General features: G+C 44.5%; 3 protein-coding genes across 9 annotated transcripts in view; 1 reads left to right on the forward strand and 2 right to left on the reverse strand.

Moving 5' to 3' along the window:
- The window catches only part of FAM110A (family with sequence similarity 110 member A), a 218,088-nt gene that overhangs the window by 177,887 nt on the left and 15,800 nt on the right, over positions 1-24,401 (forward strand). The gene's annotated exons all lie outside the window — the stretch shown is intronic.
- On the reverse strand, positions 895-11,713 carry SLC52A3 (solute carrier family 52 member 3). Of its 4 annotated transcripts, none has more exons than XM_069952956.1 (4): positions 11,474-11,713; positions 8,102-9,260; positions 6,878-7,001; positions 895-3,658 (listed from the first exon to the last, which is right to left on the reverse strand). In XM_069952956.1, exons 2-4 carry the CDS (start codon positions 9,133-9,135, stop codon positions 3,446-3,448), a joined length of 1,371 nt encoding a protein of 456 aa, XP_069809057.1. In that variant the 5' UTR covers positions 9,136-9,260; positions 11,474-11,713; the 3' UTR covers positions 895-3,445. The 4 variants fall into 4 exon arrangements, with proteins under 4 accessions (XP_069809057.1, XP_069809055.1, XP_069809058.1 ...); XM_069952954.1 differs by having other exon boundaries at positions 11,466-11,713; XM_069952957.1 differs by having other exon boundaries at positions 6,874-7,001; positions 11,466-11,713.
- Positions 15,462-19,467, reverse strand: LOC138772274 (actin-binding Rho-activating protein-like). Its single transcript, XM_069952563.1, has 2 exons — positions 19,249-19,467; positions 15,462-17,522 (listed from the first exon to the last, which is right to left on the reverse strand). Exons 1-2 carry the CDS (start codon positions 19,321-19,323, stop codon positions 17,067-17,069), a joined length of 531 nt encoding a protein of 176 aa, XP_069808664.1. The 5' UTR covers positions 19,324-19,467; the 3' UTR covers positions 15,462-17,066.

The following is a 24,401-nucleotide window of genomic DNA, read 5'->3' on the forward strand; positions in this document are numbered from 1 at the left end:
GGATCTGGTTATTGTTCAGTAGCAGCACCAGGTTACGGCAGAACAGCTCCACAATGAATAGAACACGCCGCCTCCTGTTATATATGGGCCTAGCTTTGGATTATCCATTAAAGGGGTTATCTCCAGTTCAGGTGCGGTTTGCAATTAAGCTCCATTTACTTCAATGGAACTGAGTTTCAAAACCCCACCCAAACTGGAGACAACAGTAGGGGGAAAGTGGCCATGTTTTTGTAGCGCTGGATAACCCCTTTAATGTTAAATGCTTGGAAAACCCCTTTAAACCCCTTTACCTAGGTACGGTAAATAGAGCTGCATCCTAATACACATGTAAAGGAAGTGCTGCGGTTCTTTAGTGGCTTTCAGTCACAGTATGGTCAGCTTTATTCTGTATATGTATCCTAGTTATAGATTAGCGCTCCCTAGTGGCCACAGAGGGTCCTGCACTCTTTGCACTTTTTTTGTTCTCCAGTACAATACAAGTAATCAGCAATGATGTACTGAGCTCAGATCTGCCTTGCGGAGAACGTTCTTTCTTCTGCCTTCATCTGCAGAACGGACTCGGGAAGCCAGAAAGACATTTAATTACCCAGCTAATAATGGTCACGGGCGGCTGCGTATCGCTTCTCTGCAGCTTGTAATTGATAAACACAGGCCGCAGCTGACGCCCTCATATATTCTGATTAGGTACAGGGGGCAGACACACAGCCCCTATTGTCTCCCCTTTGATCCCATTTGGGAGGACGGCCACCTCGTACAGGAGGATCTCAGCTGCACCTTCCAGTTTGATGGCCAGACCCTCGGCCCTCTCCAGAGACATGCAAATGCTTCCTGCCAGCTCGCTGAGGGTTAACGTCTGTTCTCCAGCTACTTAATGAGAAAACTACACACATGGCAGATGAGACACAGAGACAAGTTTATTTATCACTATTTGGGTCCATGTACAGGGGCGAGGGACTGCTGTGGCGGCCGTGACTCGGGGACATTGTTCTCAAGGAGATAGTCACCACTAGAAGGAAGCCCCCATTAGAGCTGGAGTCTAAAGGCCCTATTACACAAGACGATTATCGGCCATTACAGCCGTTAATCATCGTCTTGTGTAATAGAAAGCAACGATCAGCCGACATGAATGATGTCTGCTGATTGTTGCTGTCGTTTGCCTTTCAAAATGTTGAAAGCCAAACGACTAATATAGCAGTGATCTGCTGCCGTGGCTTTGTGCAATAGTAGCAGCAGCAGTAGACCGCTACTATCTGCTATGGGCTTCCCGGACGATCAAGCGATCACCGGGCACAGCCCCCCGGCAGCTCCTCGCAACCTTCCCCCTCCCCCCCCTGTACTCATCCGCTTGCTTCCGACAAGCAAGCAAGAAACAAGGAGCAAGCGAGCGCAATTGTCTGCTCCTCTCCGTTGCCCCATGTAATAAGGGCTTAACTCCCAGCAGAGGGTTGAGGTTTCTCTGTATCCATATTCTGAGTTGTACAGATCATAAGAACTTGGCACCAGCTGGAATCATGTTGGCGGATATAACCATGATAACCATGCAGCGACCACTCCTATAGTTTGGGGGGGGGGGGGGAGTAAATGTGGTGTCCCACCATGGGTGTAACTAGTTTGAACATCCCTCATGAAAGCCTTGTATTATAAGGAACAATGTGGTAATGAAAGTGTATATTTTAGTTTTGCCACAAGAGGTCACTGTCTATGTATTTGTAACTGTTGCACAGCTTTAGTGAACTAAGGGTTATTGTTTTGTTTGTGATCTGTACACCAATGAGAGCGGCTCTTCTCTTCTACCTATCTTTATCCTCCTTTCCTCTTGCACTCTCTTCTTCACCACTCACAGGAGCTGTTACACACCCCGTCGGAAGTTGTCACATGGGGAGAGGAAGTGTAGACCCACACTTAGTCTTAATTCTTTTCTGTTTCTCAGAGGAGCAAGACACACAGATCAGGCAACCCTGCTGAGTTAGCTAGGAGCCTGGCTCTAACAGGTTCCCTGTCCGGGACAGACCAACTGTAGTGTATCCTTACACAGTGACGTTCTTTCTTAAAGTAACACTTCTAACTCTTCTATAATGCAGTGCTAAACAACTTAAGAGAGGACAAGAACAACTTAAACACGGTGCAGGACAGTATCCTAAAAGTAGAGGCATTTCATTACCGGTGGCTAAAGAAGTTGAAACACAGTCCAGTGCAACACAAGAAAAATACAATCCTTACTTAGGACCTTGTAGTTGAGGTAGAGGATAAGGTACCTTAAGGAAGAAAGAGCTGTGTAGTAGAGATAGTAGAGGAGAGGAGTTGCCTTGGCCAATATAGAAGTGTATTCTGACGAAACAGTAGAGGTGTGTTGAAGAAGAAATAGTGAATACTTGTACTCACGCCTGACTTCTTCTCACTGTCTTTTGCCCCCTAGTTGCAGGCTACCCGTCCTTATAGGGTAGTACCAGCCCCAGTCCTTGTTATCTGGGCTAGGCCAACTCCCAAGACTTCCTGGTTGTCCTGCACTACGCAGTGGAATACGTAGACTTTCCGTAGCTTTGTTCCCCTAGGGTCAGTTCCTTTAACTCCTAAGGTAACTGCCCTGCACTTTGTAAAGAGGGTCCTGGTGTAGACAAGGTGTTCCCTGTGCAGCGTCTCTCCCCCTGTACAGTTCTGGCACTGCATAGTGGTTCTGTTGCTCATAGGAAAGGAACTGACTTGCTCTGTTGTGTCCCTGTCAGAGGACCTGGCCAAAGCCAGGGCGTGGCTTGGCTCCTGCAGAGACCTTTGTGTCATGCTCTCTCTCTCACTGAATCCAGACAACTAATTCCAGCTTAACTAACTCCTCCCACCGGGAACTAAGTCCTAACTACAGGGGTCCATCTAACCCTGTCTGTGATTGGTGGGCTGTGTGTGTAGAAAGAGAAAGGAAGGAGAGGAGAGGATAGGCTGAGGTAAGGAGGGAAAGCATCTGCACCTGTGAGTGGACAAAAGCCAACCTGTGACATACAATAGTTAACCCTTGGAAGATGTCAGCTGTGCGTAGAAAAAAGTTACAAGCGAACACAGTAGTGACACCTAGTGGGAAAAACACTAACTGCAGTGGATACCTCATCCAATTTCTTTAGCCACTGGTAATCAAATACTGTGTGCTTGAGGTTCACTCATATCTAATAAAGAACTGTTTGCAGGATCCTCTCACTGTAGGGCTCCTAATCATAAGTTACATCCTGTATAATACTCCAGAGCTGCACTATTCTGCCGCTGGTAGAGTCTCTGTGTAATAAAAGGCAGAATATATATATATATATATATATATATATATATATATATATATATATATATATATATATATATAATGTTTTAGTGAGTGGACCCCGGGCCCTGGGTGTCTGTGTAGAGGTATGTGTGGTTTATATTCTTGTATACAGAGGTATATGGTCAGTATTTGCTCTCCTCATCCTTAGCCAGGACAGTTCATGTTACAGAGATCAGCTGATCTAAAGAAGCCATAGACATTAACCAGGGGGAACATGACAAGGGCGCCGATCATGGATCCCAGCTGCACCACTGCTCCACACCACAGGAGGGCGCTGTGACTCTGGCTGCGGAGAATGACTCCAATCATGACTTTCACATAACTGAGTGATCCGATAAAGAGAACCCAGGAGATGACCTGAAAAAAAAACAAAGAGTTACAGTATAGTGTCATCAGTGGTCTCCAGCCTGCGGCAAAACTACATCTCCCAGCATGCCCTGACAGCTGGGGACCACAGGTCTGTGTCCCCCCCTATATATTAGGGGGCGCTGTTAGAACACAGCCTTATACATTAGGGGCGCTGTCAGTACACAGCCTAATACATTAGGGGGCGCTGTTAGTACATGGTCTTATACATTAGGGGGGCTGTTAGTACATGGCCTTATACATTGGGGGGCTGTTAGTACATGGCCTTATATATTAAGGGGCGCTGTTAGTACATGGCCTTATATTAGGGGGCGCTGTTAGTACACGGCCTTATACATTAGGGGGCGCTGTCAGTACACAGCCTTATACATTAGGGGGCGCTGTTAGTACATGGTTTTATACATTAGGGGGGCTGTTAGTACATGGCCTTATACATTAGGGGGGCTGTTAGTACAAGGCCTTATACATTAGGGGGCACTGTTAGTACATGGCCTTATACATTAGGGGGGCTGTTAGTACAAGGCCTTATACATTAGGGGGGCTGTTAGTACATGGCCTTATACATTAGGGGGCGCTGTTAGTACATGGCCTTATACATTAGGGGGCACTGTTAGTACATGGCCTTATACATTAGGGGGCACTGTTAGTACATGGCCTTATACATTAGGGGGCACTGTTAGTACATGGCCTTATACATTAGGGGGCACTGTTAGTACATGGCCTTATACATTAGGGGGCTGTTAGTACATGGCCTTATACATTAGGGGGCTGTTAGTACATGGCCTTATACATTAGGGGGTGCTGTTAGTACACAGCCTTATACATTCTGGGCGCTGTTAGTACACGGCCTTATACATTAGGGGGCTGTTAGTACACAGCCTTATACATTAGGGGGCTGTTAGTACAAGGCCTTATACATTAGTAGGCTGTTAGTACAAGGCCTTATACATTAGGGGGCTGTTAGTACACGGTTTTATACATTAGGGGGCGCTGTTAGTACATGGTCTTATACATTGGGGGGCTGTTAGTACACAGCCTTATACATTAGGGGGCTGTTAGTACACGGTTTTATACATTAGGGAGCGCTGTTAGTACACGGTTTTATACATTAGGGGGCGCTGTTAGTACATGGCCTTATACATTAGGGGGCGCTGTTAGTACATGGCCTTATACATTAGGGGGCTGTTAGTACACTGCCTTATAGATTAGGGGTGCTGTTAGTACACGGTCTTATACATTAGGGGGCGCTGTTAGTACAAGGCCTTATACATTAGGGGGCTGTTAGTACACGGCCTTATACATTAGGGGGCTGTTAGTACACTGCCTTATAGATTAGGGGTGCTGTTAGTACACGGTCTTATACATTAGGGGGCGCTGTTAGTACATGGTCTTATACATTAGGGGGGCTGTTAGTACACGACCTTATACATTCTGGGCGCTGTTAGTACATGGTCTTATCCATTGGGGGGCGCTGTTAGTACATGGCCTTATACATTAGGGGGCGCTGTTAGTACAAGGCCTTATATATTAGGGGGCGCTGTTAGTACATGGTCTTATACATTGGGGGGCGCTGTTAGTACATGGCCTTATACATTAGGGGGCGCTGTTAGTACAAGGCCTTATATATTAGGGGGCTGTTACTACATGGCCTTATACATTAGGGGGCTGTTAGTACATGGCCTTATACATTAGGGGGCTGTTAGTACATGGCCTTATACATTCTGGGCGCTGTTAGTACATGGTCTTATACATTGGGGGGCACTGTTAGTACATGGCCTTATACATTAGGGGGCGCTGTTAGTACAAGGCCTTATATATTAGGGGGCGCTGTTAGTACACAACCTTATACATTCTGCGCGCTGTTAGTACATGGTCTTATACATTAGGGGGTACTGTTAGTGCAAGGCCTTATATATTAGGGGGCGCTGTTAGTACATGGTCTTATACATTAGGGGGCGCTGTTAGTACATGGTCTTATACATTAGGGGGGCTGTTAGTACATGGCCTTATACATTAGGGGGCGCTGTTAGTACATGGCCTTATACATTAGGGGGCACTGTTAGTACATGGTCTTATACATTAGGGGGTACTGTTAGTACAAGGCCTTATATATTAGGGGGCGCTGTTAGTACATGGTCTTATACATTAGGGGGGCTGTTAGTACATGGTCTTATACATTAGGGGGTGCTGTTAGTACATGGTCTTATACATTAGGGGGTGCTATTAGTACATGGCCTTATACATTAGGGGGCGCTGTTAGTACACTGCCTTATACATTAGGGGGGCTTTGTCAGTACACAGCCTTATACATTAGGGGGCGCTGTTCATTAATGGCCCTAGGGGGAGCTGTAAATTCACAATAGTATATGGTGTAACATGCATCTTGTACATTCTGTGTCACAATTATATAATATGTAGGGTATATGTGTGTTTACATATAATTTTTTTTTATCCTAATAAGCACCGGGATTGTGGACAGAACCCGATAATTGACAATAACACTTTGCTGCCTTGTAACATTTTTACATCCACATTTACTGCTCCCCTAAGGTGCAGAATGTGCTGAGGAGGGTCTCCAGCCCCGGATCTCACAGAGCACGGATAGGAAATCAATGGCCGATCCCGCTCTCTGATACCAGATGCCTGGAATATTAATGGCTCTGCCACAGGTGTCACTGGAATCATTCTGTACATCTGTCCATATAGCGACCTCTGAATTCTGTAAAAAAACAGGATCCCTGTATAGATTTACACTCATCCCCGGATCAATGTTACATTACAGCTTCATTTCAGCTGCTGTGCTTAGGTAGATACATTGTAGCAGAAAATAGGAGCCGCAGCGCCACCTTGTGACAGGACGCAGTGGGTGACGTCCCAGCTTTCTAAGGACTCGACCTTGGCGGAGTTACAGATGCTTCGACAGCCAAACATCAGCATCATCTATCTGAATGGGGTAGTTTAGGGCAAGGGGGCATGGATCTCATCAGCTGTCAGTGCATAATGGGAGTTATAGTAAAGTAAAGCCGCAGGTCGGGGAACCCTGCCTTGCCCAGTAGTATATAGTGTAGTCACTGAGCATTAACATGAAAGCATACTGATTTTTTTTCCAAACTATTTTTTCATACTTTTTTTTTATTTCTTGTATGTATTATACTATGTCTGAACATTGTTAATAATGACGCTAATAACTGGTGTAAACCACATACGTACAATGAGGACGACTCCCCAGGTGCTGTTCTGCAGAATAGGACACGGGCTCATCACCGCCGTCATCATGTTATAGGCCCCGAATCCTGTCCCCAACACTGACAGCAGCACAAGGAATATAAGAGACCTGGAGGGTGGGCGAGAACACTGTTATGGAGAACACCCATGGTTTATAGAGACAAGATGATTCCAAAGTCAGGACCTAGTAAGCAGATAGTAAAGACAATGTAACACTTCCCTACATAATTTTTTCTTTTAGACATGACCTGGTTGGCGCCAGCACATAGATCCGAGTGGAGCCGTCTACTTTTTCAAATCGCTGCTTGGTTCCTGCCATTTGCGCCAGTTACTAAGTATCCAATTGGCCAATTGGTGCACTGCAGACACCCCTATACTGCAGACACCTATAACCCCTCGGTGAGGAGGCCACACTTGATTCTGAAGAAGGCACCCAACCAAGGGGAGGGGATATCCGTGCATTGGGGGTGCTGGGCAGCCCTATTTAAATATCTAGAAACCAGCAAAGATGGCGGGAACCGAACAGCGATTTGAAAAATGGACGAAGCCATTGCCAACCAGGTCATGTAAAAAAAAATTGTAAAGGGAAGTGGTACATTTGCTTTAAGAAATGTTCCTGTGTGGAGGGATGATGGGAGTATAATCTATATACCTTTTATAGTCATTCACCTGTCACCTGACAGTAAGGACATTCATATCATGATGTCACAACCGAGAATGAAGCTAAAGGTCGTCCCGGTCGTGCTGCCTGGTCACATTCTGGTGAATGGAGTCGTTCTGCGACCCACAAGTAGCCACAACCAAGAACCCATTGGTGCAAAAAAAGCGCCATTCGGGATGGATTTCCTGCAGCCGGGGGTCGTGATTGTGGCCACTTGTGGTTGGCATTGTGACCCCATTCACTTGGATGACAGGTGGAGTTGCTTACCCAGGCAGTGCGACATGGTTGTTGTTATTCACACCTGAGCCTAAACGTAGCTGCCGATTATATCCTAAAGGGTTACACATGGCTGCAGTTGCCCGCATCATTTTTCTCCATGTCTGAGGGTTCCAGGAAGCTGAGCTATGCGAAGATGTTTGCAAGATGCACACACTAAGATGTACCTATATGTCTCTGTTGTGTGAGAGTCCCTTCTCCTAATAGTATTGCTAGCTCTGCGAGGTAAAGGACTAAATCAATCAAACAAAGGATCATTGCAAAAACCTTACCTGCAAGGAAGGAACATGGCGATGAGACAAGCCAGAGGATTAGCCATGGAGCCCAGGGCTGCAGAAAGATGGTAGGCCAAGTTACCGTATGGCATACAAGAGTATGTCTGAATAGAAGGCAAGACGCCATTGGTGAGTGCATTCACCCATCCAGTAAGGGAGTATATAAGTGCATAGTGACCCCAAGAATACTTGACTTTATTAGTGTCTGAGGAGTCCCCGCTACCATCGTTGATGTCTTCTGTGCTCTTTGTAGTATCAGAAGGCCCCGAGTTACACGAGAGCTTCACATCAGTGGTAGAATAAGAATTGAGAGTGACGGAACTTTGGAGTAAGGATGTATTGGAGCTGTCTTCCTTGGATACTCTTGTTAAGAAGAAAAAAGACACCAGGCAGAAGACCATCATAATGGTGAGAAGAAACAAGAAGACTTGGACTGAGAAGTTGGCTGGAAGGTACTGGGTTTCTATGTAGTATCCACCATTTGTCCCGTTCAGCCAGGGCTGAGTTGTGTTCTCGTTTCGTGTAACATTTACACACTTCATCATCCCGACTCCTTGAATCAAGGATAATAATCCCGGGAAGAGGCCGCTGAGCCCCTCACCGATGAAGTACGTAGTGATATACTTGGGCTGAAGCTGTATCATGAAGGGCAGGAAGGTCACAGATGAAGTACAATCCACCATGGACAGGAAGAAGGTTAAGATCAGGAATCCTGTACTGTGCAGCTGCCCAGCAATCCAGGTGGTTTCTTTCCAGAAAAAGGCCAAGAGGAACAAGGCCACAATGCCCAAAACAACAATGGCGTAAATAACCGCAACCTCCCTCAACCAGCCAGGCTTAGCCTTGTGCATTACAGTAACAAATAGAGGCCCGATGTTGGCCATTTGGATGAGGATAGTAAGGTATGACGGTAAGTACCATCCTTCAGGAAGATCATTCACAATAAGCGGAAGTTCTACCCAAAGACCATTAATAGCGACCCAAGCACCAGTTCCAAAGATGCACGCCAACAGGTGAGTAACAAAAGCCATTACTGCGCCGTCCTGTCCTCAGCGTTCCCAAGCAGTAGAGGTTGTCCACCAGGAGAGACGAGGGATCATAGATGGTCGGAGGTGGATACCTGCTCTAAGGCCCGGTAGCTATCAGCTAACCGATCCTGCAAAGGAACCAGAGCATGCGCATCTTAGACTGTGATATATCACTGTTCAAGGAAAGCATCCCATGCCAATCACATTCCGGTATGGAACAGCCAAGGGGATGTCTAGTGAGGTAATGTTCTCTCTGGAAGTCACAAGGCCAAACAAAGAAACCCTGTTCTGAAGGAAAGAATAGGCCGTATTCTGTCCTTCCGCTTCTTTACTAATACAGTACAACTTATCTCTGGAACCAAAGTTCATTGTGTCATGGAGCAGCTTAACCCCTGCCGGTAATATTCTCAGATCCGGTGCTCCCTGACCTGTGACTCTACAGCTTCTGTAACACTACAACTCCTATAATACCCTGTCTACTCAACTGTTACGAATCTCTAGCAACTATTGAAATCAATGGGTACCATATATGTTATGTTCCCTGCAGCCCCCAGCAGCATTCATCATGTTTCACAGGACAGCCCCTTTAAGGGTTTGTTTTGCGAACCCTATGACCCCTGATATATATTATCGGGTACCAATGGCTTTCTCTTTTATTATTTAATATAATATAATAATATTTTTACTGATTAGAGCCAGATAGTAATGTTCTTTTTCATCATCAGTTTCCATTTTATCATTGTAATTATTTTCTTTGTACATTATTTTGGGGGCAGCCATCTTGCTTTAGCCGTTTTTAACAGTATTTAGATTTATTTTTTACAGCAAACCCCGTGGACATGAGCAACAGTAGACAGAAACTATCCTATAGACTTGAGTGGGAAAGTTATCTGAGCATACTTTGTGACCTTTGCAGAGGTCATTCCACATGGAGGGGAAGGCTGAGCTGCGAACATTAACTATAAAGTTTACTAAGACATAAAGAAGTGTCCTGCTTTATTATGTCAAAAATAAATGAGTAAAATGTACACAGGGAATGGTGAAGATGCCCCAGGAATGACCCAAACTATTAAATTCCCACAGCCTATAACCTACAAAAACAGCAGACGTAGTTTTCCTGTTTACCCCGTTCACCGAAAACAGAATAAGGTCAGTTCTATATGGCTACAATATGGATACATTTTTTGTCCATATTCCAGCTTTAGGCTATGTTCACACGCTGTATTAGACCGGCCAGATGATTTTTAGGGCCGCAGAGTTCTGATGCGGGCGCATCCGTGCTCGCCTGCATCAGAACTCCCCACAGCCGCACACTCCATAGTGTGCCCTGACAGGGTTTTTATGTGGCCGATATTCACTGAATAGCGGCCGCAGAAAACTGACATGTCAGATGTTTGCGGCGCCACTAGGGATCCCGGCCACAGTAGATACCATGTGTATGTATATATGTACTATGTGTATACACTCCGGCCAGGATTCCCTCAGCCTACAGCACTACGTAAGTACCGCAGGAATCACGGTCGTTGTAACAACGGCTGTGATTTCTGCGGAACTTACGTAGTGTGAACATAGCCTTAAAGTGTACATGTCATTTCCCCAATATTTTGACATGTCACAGAGACATAAAAATAAAAAACAGAAATAGACATGTCAAACGTTGTCACAGAGACATGTCATTAGTTTTGATCGGTCCAGGTCTGAGTGTTCAGCCCTGTACCGATCTGGAGATAGAGATGGGAAAAGACCGTGCTAAGCGCCCTTCTCTCTTCTCTGTGTCACGTCATCAGTTGGACTTATAATGGAGCACTATGGAGACCGACTGATCAGTTCGACTGATCACGTGCTGTCTTCTACAGTCTCGTATCTCTGTGTATAGGTCTGAATCCTCTGACCTGGACTGTTCAAAACTTTTGACATGTCTTTATGACATGTCAAAAGTTTTGGGAAACAACAGTGACACTTTAAGTCAAGACCCTATTGGGGGGAGCTCTAATGATGTGTCAGCAATATACTAGTATGAAAGACGCCAATAAACATGTCAACTCATCCAGCAAAAAACAAGCCCCCACACAGCTCGTTCAACAGAAAAATAAAATGTTATGTTCCTCTGTGTATGCGCAGCAACATACACTCCGGGTTTAACCCTCCCTTTGATCACATGGCCATTGCTTTGGGGCACCTATCACCCTGGGTCCCCATCATGTAGGACCCAACGCCCTCCCCACGAGTTTTATATCAATAATGTTACCTCCATCCACCTATCAGGTACGCTGAAGGTAAAGCTGGGATTTACACTATAAATTAAACTTCAATAAACTTTCATACTTACTTACATACTTACTATGGTGAATGTGATTTAGGACCCCGTCACACACTGTAACACGGAGGGCGGCCATAATCCTTACACCTGCATCACTCCAGACATCCTGCCATGAGAACGGTCTGGGCTTAGATCTGCCGAGGGAAGCAGCATGAGGAATACTGAGCTCCGACCCCTCCTACTGACACTCTGCCCCGGCCTGTTAATCTTTGAACAAACTGGTATTGAAGGAACAGCGTGACCCCATATTATACTGCCACTCCTCCTTCTCCATCCTCCAGATCAGAATCATCTGGTGTTGATATATCACATTAGCACACAAAATACCGTCCTTACCATAAAATGCCTCCCATTGTTTCATGTCTCCAGAATTTACTGGAAGTTTTGGCCCAGTGCCGTCTTCCTCATTGTGTAAGGAAGAAATATAATTAGGGGCGTGTTCCCACACTCAGGTATTCTGATGCAGTTTTTAGAAGCCAAAACAAGAAATGAAGGGAAAGTATAAAACGGGTGGGGAACGTACTAAAATTCAGCATGAACATAAGTATTTAGAGCTATTGCCCCCATATGTGACAGTCAGCTCCCGCCCCTCCAGATCATCTCTGAGATGTTTCTGCAGCTTGATTGGAGTCACCAGTGGTACATTCAGCTGATTGGACGGGATCTGGAGAGACTCCGCCCCCTGTCTATATAAGGTTTCATCGGTAACAATGCATCTGAGCAAACACAAAGCCATAAGGAGGAAAGAACTGCCTGTAGAGCTCAGAGACAGGACTGTGTGGAGCGGGACAGAGCTGCCTGTAGAGCTCAGAGACAGGACTGTGTGGTAGAAGAGGAAAGGGCTGCCTGTAGAGCTCAGAGACAGGACTGTGTGGAGGAGGAAAGAGCTTCCTGTAGAGCTCAGAGACAGCACTGTGTGGAGGAGGAAAGAACTGCCTGTAGAGATCAGAGACAGGACTGTGTGGTGGAGAAAAAAGCTGCCTGTAGAGCTCAGAGACAGGACTGTGTGGAGGAGGAAAGAGCTGCCTGTAGAGCTCAGAGACAGGACTGTGTGGTGGAGGAAAGAGCTGCCTGTAGAGCTCAGAGACAGGACTGTGTGGAGGAGGAAAGAGCTGCCTGTAGAGCTCAGAGACAGGACTGTGTGGTGGAGGAAAGAGCTGCCTGTAGAGCTCAGAGACAGGACTGTGTGGTGGAGGAAAGAGCTGCCTGTAGAGCTCAGAGACAGGACTGTGTGGGGGAGAGAAGAGCTGCCTGTAGAGCTCAGAGACAGGACTGTGTGGAGGAGGAAAGAGCTGCCTGTAGAGCTCAGAGACAGGACTGTGTGGTGGAGGAAAGAGCTGCCTGTAGAGCTCAGAGACAGGACTGTGTGGGGGAGAGAAAAGCTGCCTGTAGAGCTCAGAGACAGGACTGTGTGGTAGAAGAGGAAAGAGCTGCCTGTAGAGCTCAGAGACAGGACTGTGTGGTAGAAGAGGAAAAAGCTGCCTTTAGAGCTCAGAGACAGGACTGTGTGGAGGAGGAGGAAAGAGCTGCCTGTAGAGCTCAGAGACAGGACTGTGTGGAGGAGCAAAGAGCTGCCTGTAGAGCTCAGAGACAGGACTGTGTGGAGGAGGAAAGAGCTGCCTGTAGAGCTCAGAGACAGGACTGTGTGGTGGAAAAAAGCTGCCTGTAGAGCTCAGAGACAGGACTGTGTGAAGGAGGAAAGAGCTGCCTGTAGAGCTCAGAGACAGGACTGTGTGAAGGAGGAAAGAGCTGCCTGTAGAGCTCAGAGACAGGACTGTGTGGAGGAGGAAAGAGCTGCCTGTAGAGCTCAGAGACAGGACTGTGTGGTGGAGGAAAGAGCTGCCTGTAGAGCTCAGAGACAGGACTGTGTGGGGGAGAGAAGAGCTGCCTGTAGAGCTCAGAGACAGGACTGTGTGGTGGAAAAAAGAGCTGCCTGTAGAGCTCAGAGACAGGACTGTGTGGGGGAGAGAAGAGCTGCCTGTAGAGCTCAGAGACAGGACTGTGTGGTAGAAGAGGAAAGAGCTGCCTGTAGAGCTCAGAGACAGGACTGTGTGGAGGAGGAAAGAGCTGCCTATAGAGCTCAGAGACAGGACTGTGTGGAGGAGGAAAGAGCTGCCTGTAGAGCTCAGAGACATGACTGTGTGGAGGAGGAGGAGGAGGAGGAGGAAACATTTCTGCTGCAGTGAGGGTTCGTACCAGCACAACGGCCTGCATAATTCTTACATAAAAGAAAATGGGACAACCAGGACTCTTCCTAGAGCTTCCGCCCCACCAGGGTGGGTGTTACTTGTTAAGAGAGGTGCCTGCATTGTTTTGATAACCTGTTGCCCTTGGTTACGACTAAATAAGGTGGGCCATGCATGCTCAGCTCACCTGTAATCTCTAGGAAGTACCCGCAGTTGGGAGCTATATCAGCACGATTGTACTAATTGACAGTGTCATCAGAAAAGGACTTGGCTAAATTCACACAGGACGTATCCGCAGCGGATTTCACGCTGTGAGTTCGCAATTCCCCCCCCAGAAAAAAAAAAAACTGGTTTCAAGGTTTCTAAATATTATAGATTTGTAATTAACTTCTATTTAAAAATCTCCAGTCGTCCAGTAATTATCAGGTGCTGTATGTCCTGCAGGGAGTGGTGTATTCTCTCCAGTCTGACACAGTGCTCTCTGCTGCCACCTCTGTCCATGTCAGGAACTGTCCAGAGCAGCAGCAAATCCCCATAGAAAACCTCTCCTGCTCTGGACAGTTCCTGACATGGACAGAGATGGCAGACTGGAAAAAATATACCACTTCCTGCAGGACATACAGCAGCTGATGAGTACTGTAAGACTGGAGATTTTTAAAAAGAAGTAAATTACAAATCTGTATAACTTTCTGACACCAGTTGATTTGAAAGAAAACAAAATTTCTTTAGTTCCCCTTTAACTACAAAAACTACGACAACAAATCCCATCTATCTGGTAAGCCGGGCCAGGAAAATATCCGTCCATGACTTCTTGTCACACAACTTTATTTTTGTAACAAAAACAGGCACATAACAGAGAAGGCAGAAGCGGATGGCAGTGACAGGTAACACACACCGAGGCCGTGCCGGCACAGTCTCCTGCAGAGTCGTATGGGACCGGATTATAGCGGGTGTTCAGAGTGGGGAACCCTATAGATGTACGATAAGTAGTTGTCCCTATGAAATCCCTTTAAATATTCATATTAAACCAATCGACCCATTTTCCTTATGAATAGATTAATAATTTATTGATATTCTGTATATGGGTAATGGGTGATACTGATAACAGAAAGTACCTAGTCATTGTGATTGATGTGTAGTGTATGGAGGAGGTAAGGAGTGACCTAGTTCTTTCTGTCAGCTGTAGTAAAGGTGATAGTGAGTGTGGGCACTGTGGCTCAGATAGCGCTATTCCGCAGTGTGCCATCAGGGGGAGCTCTCTGTGTGTCTGACTGTGTCACAATGGCCAACAGCCAAGGACATTGGGCTTCACCCTCATCCTCCGGTATTGCAGTCCAGCATAACTCATTCACTAACACTGAGCGGGATACTATATGTGGCTAAATATATCCGTCACGTCAGCCGCAGTGTCTGCAGGTTCTTAGAAAACAGGAGGACTGTCCTGCCATAGTGCCACAAGGGCAGCAGAGATGAATGGCAGCCATATGGGCGGCTGAGGGTACGGTGTCTCATAGGGTCCAAATGGGAACCAGATCAGAATAATCAGAATACAGTATAAGACCATGTTCACACAACGTATATTTTCGTAAAAGTACGTCCGTTGTTGCCGATTGCATATGTTACCTGGCCTCTGTGCGGCGTGTAGAAAACTGACATTCAGTGAATAGCGGCCACAGAAAACTGATAAGTCTAAATTTAGATGTTGACCCCTCTCTATGGAGAAGATGTCAAATACCCAGGATAAAGGATGGTTATCAATTGATAGAGCTGTAACCTGCAGTATTACCAACTCATCACGGACACAGATGAGACAATGTATCATAATTATAAGCCTGGATAATGGCCCAAGTTTTATTATGGTAATCACATTTTATAGACAGAATATGGGGCGGTACTACTCATACATATGAAATATGTAACATCCAATACAGGCGGGGTTCCAAGTCACAAGACACATACATGTCACACTCTGGTAGGCCAGTCCATATATGGTCAGTAGCTTCCTGTACTGCGCAGTCAAGGTAACACAATGTTTTATTATTCAAAAATAGTTTATAGATAAGTCTCTCTCCTTCGTTCCTTGGGTATTGTGACTATAAATGAGAACTTTCCAGGAGCTCTTCTCATTGACGTGCTTCCAGCATTCCTCTTCTTCATCCAGAACATCTCTCTGTCACGCTCTGATCATCTCCAGTCTCTTCAGAGGGCAGTATATGTAGGTGTAGTCATATAGGTACGGTGCAAGTAGGTAAAATCACATCACCTGGCCTTATCAACACCCTGTCAGTGCACACTATGGAGCGAGCGGATCCGGCCGTACGCTCGATAGTGTGCATAGGGGAGTTCTGATGCGGGCGCGCACAGATGCACCCGCATCAGAACTCGGCAGCGCTAAAGATCATCCGTCCGGTACTGCAGTACTGGCCGGGATGATCTTTTCAGAGACCGGCCGTTCCGTGAATGGCCGGTCTCATAGCCTAATGCTGGGTGTACAGCACTGTGTACATGGAGGTCTCCTGTGGGAAAGCATTGTGTGTGTGTATATATATATATATATATATATCTCACAAGACTCTCATGAAATCTTCCCAGCTATATATAGTGGATGAGACAATGGCGGCGGCAGGCCTCATCCCGTGTGTGCACAGACAGCTGTTCTGCTTGGTTTGCAGATCTGTCATAACTTGTAAGCAGAGATCTCATCACCCCGGCCGGGATCACAGATAACATTGTCTCTCCTATACACAGTCACATGTCAGCCTGGAGTTTGTCCAGCCTTGGGTCTTTACCCTGTTATATAGAATGTCCAGTAGGAGTCGACACTCCTTCTTTATATGACACAACAGTCTCCAGCCTGTGACGGGTTATAGAGCATGACCACGATTCTCTCTTTACTGCTCTCTGAATCCTGGTGTCATGCTCCGTCCTGCAGTTATGTCCGGATAGTTTCTTCAAGGATCCTGCAATAAAATGTCTTTCAAATCAACTGGTATCAAAAAGTTATATAGATTTGCAATTTAATCCTATTTAAAAACCTCCATTCTTCCAGTACCTATCAGCTGCTGTATGTCCTGCAGGAAGTGGAGTATTCTCTCCAGTCTGACATAGTGCTCTCTGCTGCCACCTCTGTCCGTGTCAGAAACTGTCCAGAGCAGGAGAGGTTTTCTATGGGGATTTGCTGCTGCTCTGGACAGTTCCTGACATGGACAGAGGTGGCAGCAGAGAGCAGTGTGTCACACAGAGGAGAATACACTTCATCCTGCAGGGCATACAGCAGCTGATAAGTACTGGAAGAGTGTAGATAACAAATCCGTATAAGGATCTGATACCAGTTAATTTGGAAGAAAAGTAAAGGACCCCTTTAATGTCATCCGATAAGTGCTGAATGAGGTGTAGTTCTCCTAGGCATCATCCATATAAAATGTTCCTCATGATGACGGCTTCTCCTGCTCCAGTAAGGTGATGATGACGTTATCATGGACTCCTTGCCACAACATTTCCCCTTCAAAGTCCAGCCGTCCATGTTTCCGAGCCCTCAGGAGGATCCCGACCACTTTGTCCGAGATTCGCACGTATCTGTCAAACAACCTCCCGAACCTCACCCTGATGCGTCCGTCTCTCCCCCGCACCCCCACCTCTCTTATGACCAGGCACATCTCCTCGATCTCCCTGTGGATGTGCTGATGGGCCCTCTTGCCCCTTTGCTCCGTCCTGCTCCCTTCCTCCGGTCTTCCATAGCCGATATCCCCCTTGCGGAGACGGACGTCCATGGCGTGCCGATAGTCAAAGTCATCGCTGAATGGGTTAAGTCTCTGCCTCTCCACGTGCTCCTCAGATCGCAGCTGCCACTTCCTTCTCAGGTCAGACATGGTGAGAATCTTTATCTGCAGAGAGAGGAGAATTACATTGTATTGGCTGAAGAAGAGTCCAAGGAGGCAACAAGGGCTGTGACGTCATTAGACAATGGTCAGGTGATATAAAGAGAGTCCAGGATTTATTTATGGCTCTACATCAGGGGTAGGGAGCCTTGGCTGTCAAGGCATGATGGGAGTTGTAGTTTTGCAACAGCTGGAGGGCCAAGGTACCCTACCCCCGCTCTTCATTATTAGAGAGGTAGTTCACCATTTTTTTCTTTCAAATTAACTGATCCCAGAAAGTGCCAGAGATCTGTAATTTACTTCTTTAAAAAAAAAATAATATCCAGTCTTCCAGTACTTATCAGCTGCTGTATGTCCTGCAGGAAGTGGTGTAATCTCTGCAGTCTGACACAGTGCTCTCTGCTGCCACCTCTGTCCATGTCAGGAACTGTCCAGAGCAGCAGCAAATCCCCATAGAAAACCTCTGCTGCTCTGGACAGTTCCTGACATGGAGAGAGGTGGCAGCAGAGAGCACTGTGTCAGACTGCAGAGATCACACCACTTCCTGCAGGACATACAGCAGCTGATAAGTACTGGAAGACTGGATATTTTTTGATTTATATAAGTAAATTACAAATCTGTATAACTTTCGGACACCAGATGATTTGAAAAAAAAAGATTTTCGCCCAACGCATTTCTGCTGATCAGCTACATCAGGTCGTCTTCATCATGGAACAGCAGAGCCAGCACTACGCCTTTAAATCCTCTTGAACATTAGAAAAGACTCCCTTGTCTTGCACAGATCTTAGGTGGGATCAGCTCGTATACTCAGTCCCATGCTAAGCTCTATTTGTAGTGTGTCACCAAGAGACAGATAGTTGTCACTCAGTCAGGAAGGGATAACATCTCTCTTCTCTACAAATAGCCCCTTCAAAGGGATCTCAAGGTGCCCGGTATCGATAGACGGAACAAGGTCGGCGCCAAAGTATCATGAGCCGCATCTGGTTTAAGGCTGGAGATCGAGGATCAGATGCTGATCCGGGTTTTTTGGGATGCGGCACCAACTAATTTAATATTAAACCTTAAAGGGGTACTCCGGTGAGAAAAAAATGTTTTAATCTGTTGTAGAGATTTGAAATTTACTTCAATTTAATAATCCAGTACTTATCAGCTGCTGAATGTCCTACAGGAAGTGGTGTATTCTCTCCAATCTGACACAGTGCTCTCTGCTGTCACCTCTGTCCATGTCAGAAACTGTCCAGAGCAGCAGCAAATCCCCATAGAAAACCTCTCCTGCTCTGGACAGTTCCTGACATGGACAGAGGTGGCAGCAGAGAGCACTGGTTCAGACTGGAGAGAATACACCAATTCCTGCAGGACATACAGCAGCTGATAAGTACTGGAAGACTGGAGATTTTTTTAAATTAAAGTAATTTACAAAATGTGAACACAATTATTTTTTCCTGGAGTACCCCTTTAAATGTTACAAAAACCATAGCTATCCAGTAGATAAGGAGGGCAGCTCCTATATGAGTATCAGGGGAGAATAGTCCTCAGCTCTATCCAGGTATGACAGCATACCCCAACCTGTTGCAAAACAAGTCCAGCTAGAGAGCTGCAGTTGTTTGGACATGATGGGAGTTGTAGTTCTGCAGCAGCTGAGAATCCTCAGACATGATAATATGGTAAGGTCACCTACCACCGTGACTAGGAGGACGCCTTCCTCGGGGGTCATTTAAATTGAACGTCTTACCTTGGAGAGAACAGCCTTTCTGCGTTCTTCAGCTTCAGAGCTTCGCTCCTTCTTATCTTCCTCAGGGTCACACATTTTGTATCTTTGAATGGAGTCTTATAAAATTGTGCAGGGTCTGACCTAGTTAATCTCCAGGTCCGCAGGTCACTCATAGAGGAATATGGCTGCTGGGTGCCTTGTCTTGTATGAGCGTATAGTACGACCTCCTGCGTCCTACCTATAGGTGACTGGTATACAGAGAGAAGCCATGGCAGCCACTCTTTATAGAGGAGAGCTGATCCTTCTGGAATGAGAAGCATCTCGTGTGCTGTCATCCTACACTCACTCAGTAACAGATGGGACACAAGGAGAAGCTTCACTTCATGGAGGTGCTAAACCTGACCTCATCCCGGGCCCTGTATAATTAATGAGAAATGCCGCCAGACCCTAATGGAAATCATCACCGACATATCCTGCACTTTACAACATGGAACATAGTGCGAGTGATAGACACGAGATGAGTGGTGAACGGCCAACTATGCCAGCTGACCTGCTGAGGATGGTGGAATACTGGTAATCTTCCACACAAGAGGCAGTAGTAGTGTAGTTATATCCCTGTATATAGGAGCAGTATTATAGTAGTTATATTCCTGTATATAGGGAGCAGTATTATAGTAGTTATATTCCTGTATATTGGAGCAGTATTATAGTAGTTATATTCTTGTATATAGGAGCAGTATTATAGTAGTTATATTCCTGTATATAGCAGCAGTATTATAGTAGTTATATTCCTGTATATAGGAGCAGTATTATAGTAGTTATATCCCTGTATATAGGAGCAGTATTATAGTAGTTATATTCCTGTATATAGGAGCAGTATTATAGTAGCTATATTCCTGTATATAGGAGCAGTACTATAGTAGTTATATTCTTGTATATAGGAGCAGTATTATAGTAGTTATATTCTTGTATATAGGAGCAGTATTATAGCAGTTATATTCTTGTATATAGGAGCAGTATTATAGTAGTTATATTCTTGTATATAGGAGCAGTATTATAGTAGTTATATTCCTGTATATAGGGGAGCAGTATTATAGTAGTTATATTCCTGTATATAGGAGCAATATTATAGTAGTTATATTCCTGTATATAGGAGCAGTATTATAGTAGTTATATTCCTGTATATAGGAGCAGTATTATAGTAGTTATATTCCTGTATATAGGAGCAGTATTATAGTAGTTATATCCCTGTATATAGGAGCAGTATTATAGTAGTTATATTCCTATATATAGGAGCAATATTATAGTAGTTATATATCCCTGTATATAGGAGCAGTATTATAGTAGTTATATTCCTGTATATAGGAGCAGTATTATAGTAGTTATATTCTTTTATATAGGAGCAGTATTATAGTAGTTATATTCCTGTATATAGGAGCAGTATTATAGTAGTTGTATTCTTATATATGGGGCAGTATTATAGCAGTTATATTCCTGTATATAGGAGCAGTATTATAGTAGTTATATTCCTGTATATAGGAGCAGTATTATAGTAGTTATATTCCTGTATATAGGGGCAGTATTATAGTAGTTATATCCCTGTATATAGGGGCAGTATTATAGTAGTTATATTCCTGTATATAGGAGCAGTATTATAGTAGTTATATTCCTGTATATAGGAGCAGTATTATAGTAGTTATATTCCTGTATATAGGAGCAGTATTATAGTAGTTATATTCCTGTATATAGGGGCAGTATTATAGTAGTTATATCCCTGTATATAGGGGCAGTATTATAGTAGTTATATTCTTGTATATAGGAGCAGTATTATAGTAGTTATATTCTTGTATATAGGAGCAGTATTATAGTAGTTATATTCCTGTATATAAGAACAGTATTCTAGTAGTTATATTCTTGTATATAGGAGCAGTATTATAGTAGTTATATTCCTGTATATAGGGGAGCAGTATTATAGTAGTTATATTCCTGTATATAGGAGCAATATTATAGTAGTTATATTCCTGTATATAGGAGCAGTATTATAGTAGTTATATTCCTGTATATAGGAGCAGTATTATAGTAGTTATATTCCTGTATATAGGAGCAGTATTATAGTAGTTATATCCCTGTATATAGGAGCAGTATTATAGTAGTTATATTCCTATATATAGGAGCAATATTATAGTAGTTATATATCCCTGTATATAGGAGCAGTATTATAGTAGTTATATTCCTGTATATAGGAGCAGTATTATAGTAGTTATATTCTTTTATATAGGAGCAGTATTATAGTAGTTATATTCCTGTATATAGGAGCAGTATTATAGTAGTTGTATTCTTATATATGGGGCAGTATTATAGCAGTTATATTCCTGTATATAGGAGCAGTATTATAGTAGTTATATTCCTGTATATAGGAGCAGTATTATAGTAGTTATATTCCTGTATATAGGGGCAGTATTATAGTAGTTATATCCCTGTATATAGGGGCAGTATTATAGTAGTTATATTCCTGTATATAGGAGCAGTATTATAGTAGTTATATTCCTGTATATAGGAGCAGTATTATAGTAGTTATATTCCTGTATATAGGGGGCAGTATTATAGTAGTTATATTCCTGTATATAGGAGCAGTATTATAGTAGTTATAAAAACAATCCAAAGAGAGATAGGAGCGAGCACCAATGCGCATATGAGGTATTTGTGAAATACTCTGGGTCAGGACTAAGAGTAGAGGATGTATAGGCGGTGGATATTCAGCTGGGTGGTGCATAAAGCTAATGATAAGATAAATCCAATCCAGTCCAAAAAAGAAGAAAGAGCTAGCACTCACCGTTTGCTGAAAAACATTATCCAGTTTATTCGGGGTTCAATACAGCATGGATCACGGGGAGGGAGGTGGAAGCAGGTGCGTCAAGGTGCCTTGACGCACCTGCTTCCACCTCCCTCCCCGTGATCCATGCTGTGATCCAGGCTGTTATATTGAAATAATGGCCGTTATTTACTGTTATATGGCGGCCATCCACTCAATTTCAACATTGTGTGAACAGATCCTTTCTGTGTTTTTAATCCACTCCTGGTTTTGGTTGCAATATGAGGACCACAATACTGACTGAAATATACGTAGTGTGAACCCAGCCTAAGGATGTAACACTTGGGGATAGTAGGTAATGTCAGTATTGTCTCCCCGCTGTATCCTTTCTGTCCTTTCTCAGGTGTTGGCTCCTGCGTTCTGTCTGCAGCTGTCGCATCACAGTCGGGTAATATAGAACTTATAACTATATCAGTGACCAGACAGGAAAACCTCCTTCATCTGTTGCCTGTGTAGCTAATAACCAGCACACAGCAGCCCTGCACCTGCTCGCTTTCTGCGCTGCCCCCATCACTGTCTGACACATTTACTGCTCCCGTTATATATTTAGAGGGGACGTCGAGTCTCACTTACTTCGCTCATTCATCTTAGAGCAGGTCCCACCAACAGATCGGAGTCTGAGAACTTCATGTTCTAGTCCTGTGCTGTGATTTCTTCCTACGTCAGCTCTTTCCACCGCTTGTGACTTGTAACTTTCCCTTAAGTAACATAGAAGTCAGATATAGCAGCTGGGAAATGTTATGTTGTCATTGAGTTACCCAGACTTCATAGACAGACACAGTCCCTGCTCTAATACCATTCTCCTTTCATCCCATCTGCTGCTTCCCCTACTTTTTAAAAAGCACATGCAAAGCTACACCCCTCAGGGCATGATGGGAGTTGTAGTTTTGAAACAGTTGGGGAACTCTTTATTTCAAATTTCTCTTCTGTTTATTTCTGATCACTATTGGGCGTATTAGTAATATGATGTAAGATAATCCTCAGATTTTTTTCCAAACTCATAATATTTACCACTAGGTGGCGGTATAATGCTATGATCCAGTTTTGTGGCTTTGTCTGTGCACACCCTGCAGGCCAACATGTGGTGCTACAGCCACCAGGTTACTAGAAGCTCAGGCCTCCTGCAACATCTACTGAGATGTCCATGTGGACTATACAGTCATGGCCAAAAGTTTTGAGAAGGACACAAATCTTATATTTTCCCATGATCTGCTGTCCTCTGGTTTTTATGTGTGTTTGTCAGATGTTTTTATCACATACAGAAATATAATTGCAATCATATTATGAGTAACAAAAGCTTATACTGACAGCTAGAATGAGTTAATGCAGCAAGTCAATATTTGCAGTGCTGACCCTTCTTCTTCAGGACCTCTGCAATTCTCCCTGGCTGCTCTCATACAACTTCTGGACCAAATCCTGACTGATAGCCGTCCATTCTTGCACAATCAATGCTTGCATTTTGTCAGAATTTGTTGGTTTTTGTTGTGCACCCGTCTCTTGATGATTTACCACAAGTTCTCAATGGGATTAAGATCTGGGGAGTTTCCAAAATCTCTATGTTTTGTTCCCTGAGCCATTTAGTTATCACCTTTGCTTTATGGCAAGGTGCTCCATCATGCTGGAAAAGGCATTGTTGATCGCCAAACTGCTCTTGGACGGTTGGGAGAAGTTGCTGTTGGAGGACATTCTGGTCCCATTCTTTATTCATGGCTGTGTTTTTAGGCAAGACTGTGAGAGAGCCGATTCCCTTGGCTGAGAAGCAACCCCACACATGAATGGTTTCAGGATGCTTTACAGTTGGCATGAGACAAGACTGGTGGTAGCTAATACAGGATCAGTAATGTAATGTATGTACACAGTCACCTCACCAGCAGAATAGTGAGTGCAGCTCTGGAGTATAATACAGGATGTAACTCAGGATCAGTAATGTAATGTATGTACACAGTGACCCCACCAGCAGAATAGTGAGTGCAGCTCTGGAGTATAATACAGGATCAGTAATGTAATGTATGCACACAGTGACTTGTACATTATCAGGAAGCCGCTGATCATATGATATAAGGAATAATCCTTTTCTCTATCTGTTGCTCGGACGTCATTGCCTATGACCCATCAGAATGAGGAATTTCCTTACTGCAGTTCCCTGTATCCCCATTGTTGGAATACAGATGATGAGAGTTATGGTGCACATACAGCTGATATTTGGCCCTTGGAGGGTAATTATCTGCCGCTCTATGAATGACTGGAGGGTGTAATGTAAATGTGATTGTGTATCAGTAATGGGGCCCCCTCCCCTCTTCCT

Source organism: Dendropsophus ebraccatus, chromosome 14, assembly GCF_027789765.1.
Source record: "Dendropsophus ebraccatus isolate aDenEbr1 chromosome 14, aDenEbr1.pat, whole genome shotgun sequence".
Classification (NCBI taxonomy): Eukaryota; Metazoa; Chordata; class Amphibia; order Anura; family Hylidae; genus Dendropsophus; species Dendropsophus ebraccatus.

What these genes read in the sequence shown, in the direction of transcription:
- SLC52A3 (XM_069952956.1), bottom strand. Translation starts at nt 9,135, where the DNA reads ATGGCTTTTGTTACTCACCTGTTGGCGTGCATCTTTGGAACTGGTGCT. An exon ending in GCCATGTTCCTTCCTTGCAG is followed by an intron (nt 7,002 to 8,101) that starts GTAAGGTTTTTG and finishes CCCACCCTCCAG; the next exon opens with GTCTCTTATATTCCTTGTGC. An exon ending in CCTGGGGAGTCGTCCTCATT is followed by an intron (nt 3,659 to 6,877) that starts GTACGTATGTGG and finishes TTTTTTTTTCAG; the next exon opens with GTCATCTCCTGGGTTCTCTT.
- LOC138772274 (XM_069952563.1), bottom strand. Translation starts at nt 19,323, where the DNA reads ATGTGTGACCCTGAGGAAGATAAGAAGGAGCGAAGCTCTGAAGCTGAA. An exon ending in GAAAGGCTGTTCTCTCCAAG is followed by an intron (nt 17,523 to 19,248) that starts GTAAGACGTTCA and finishes CTCTCTCTGCAG; the next exon opens with ATAAAGATTCTCACCATGTC.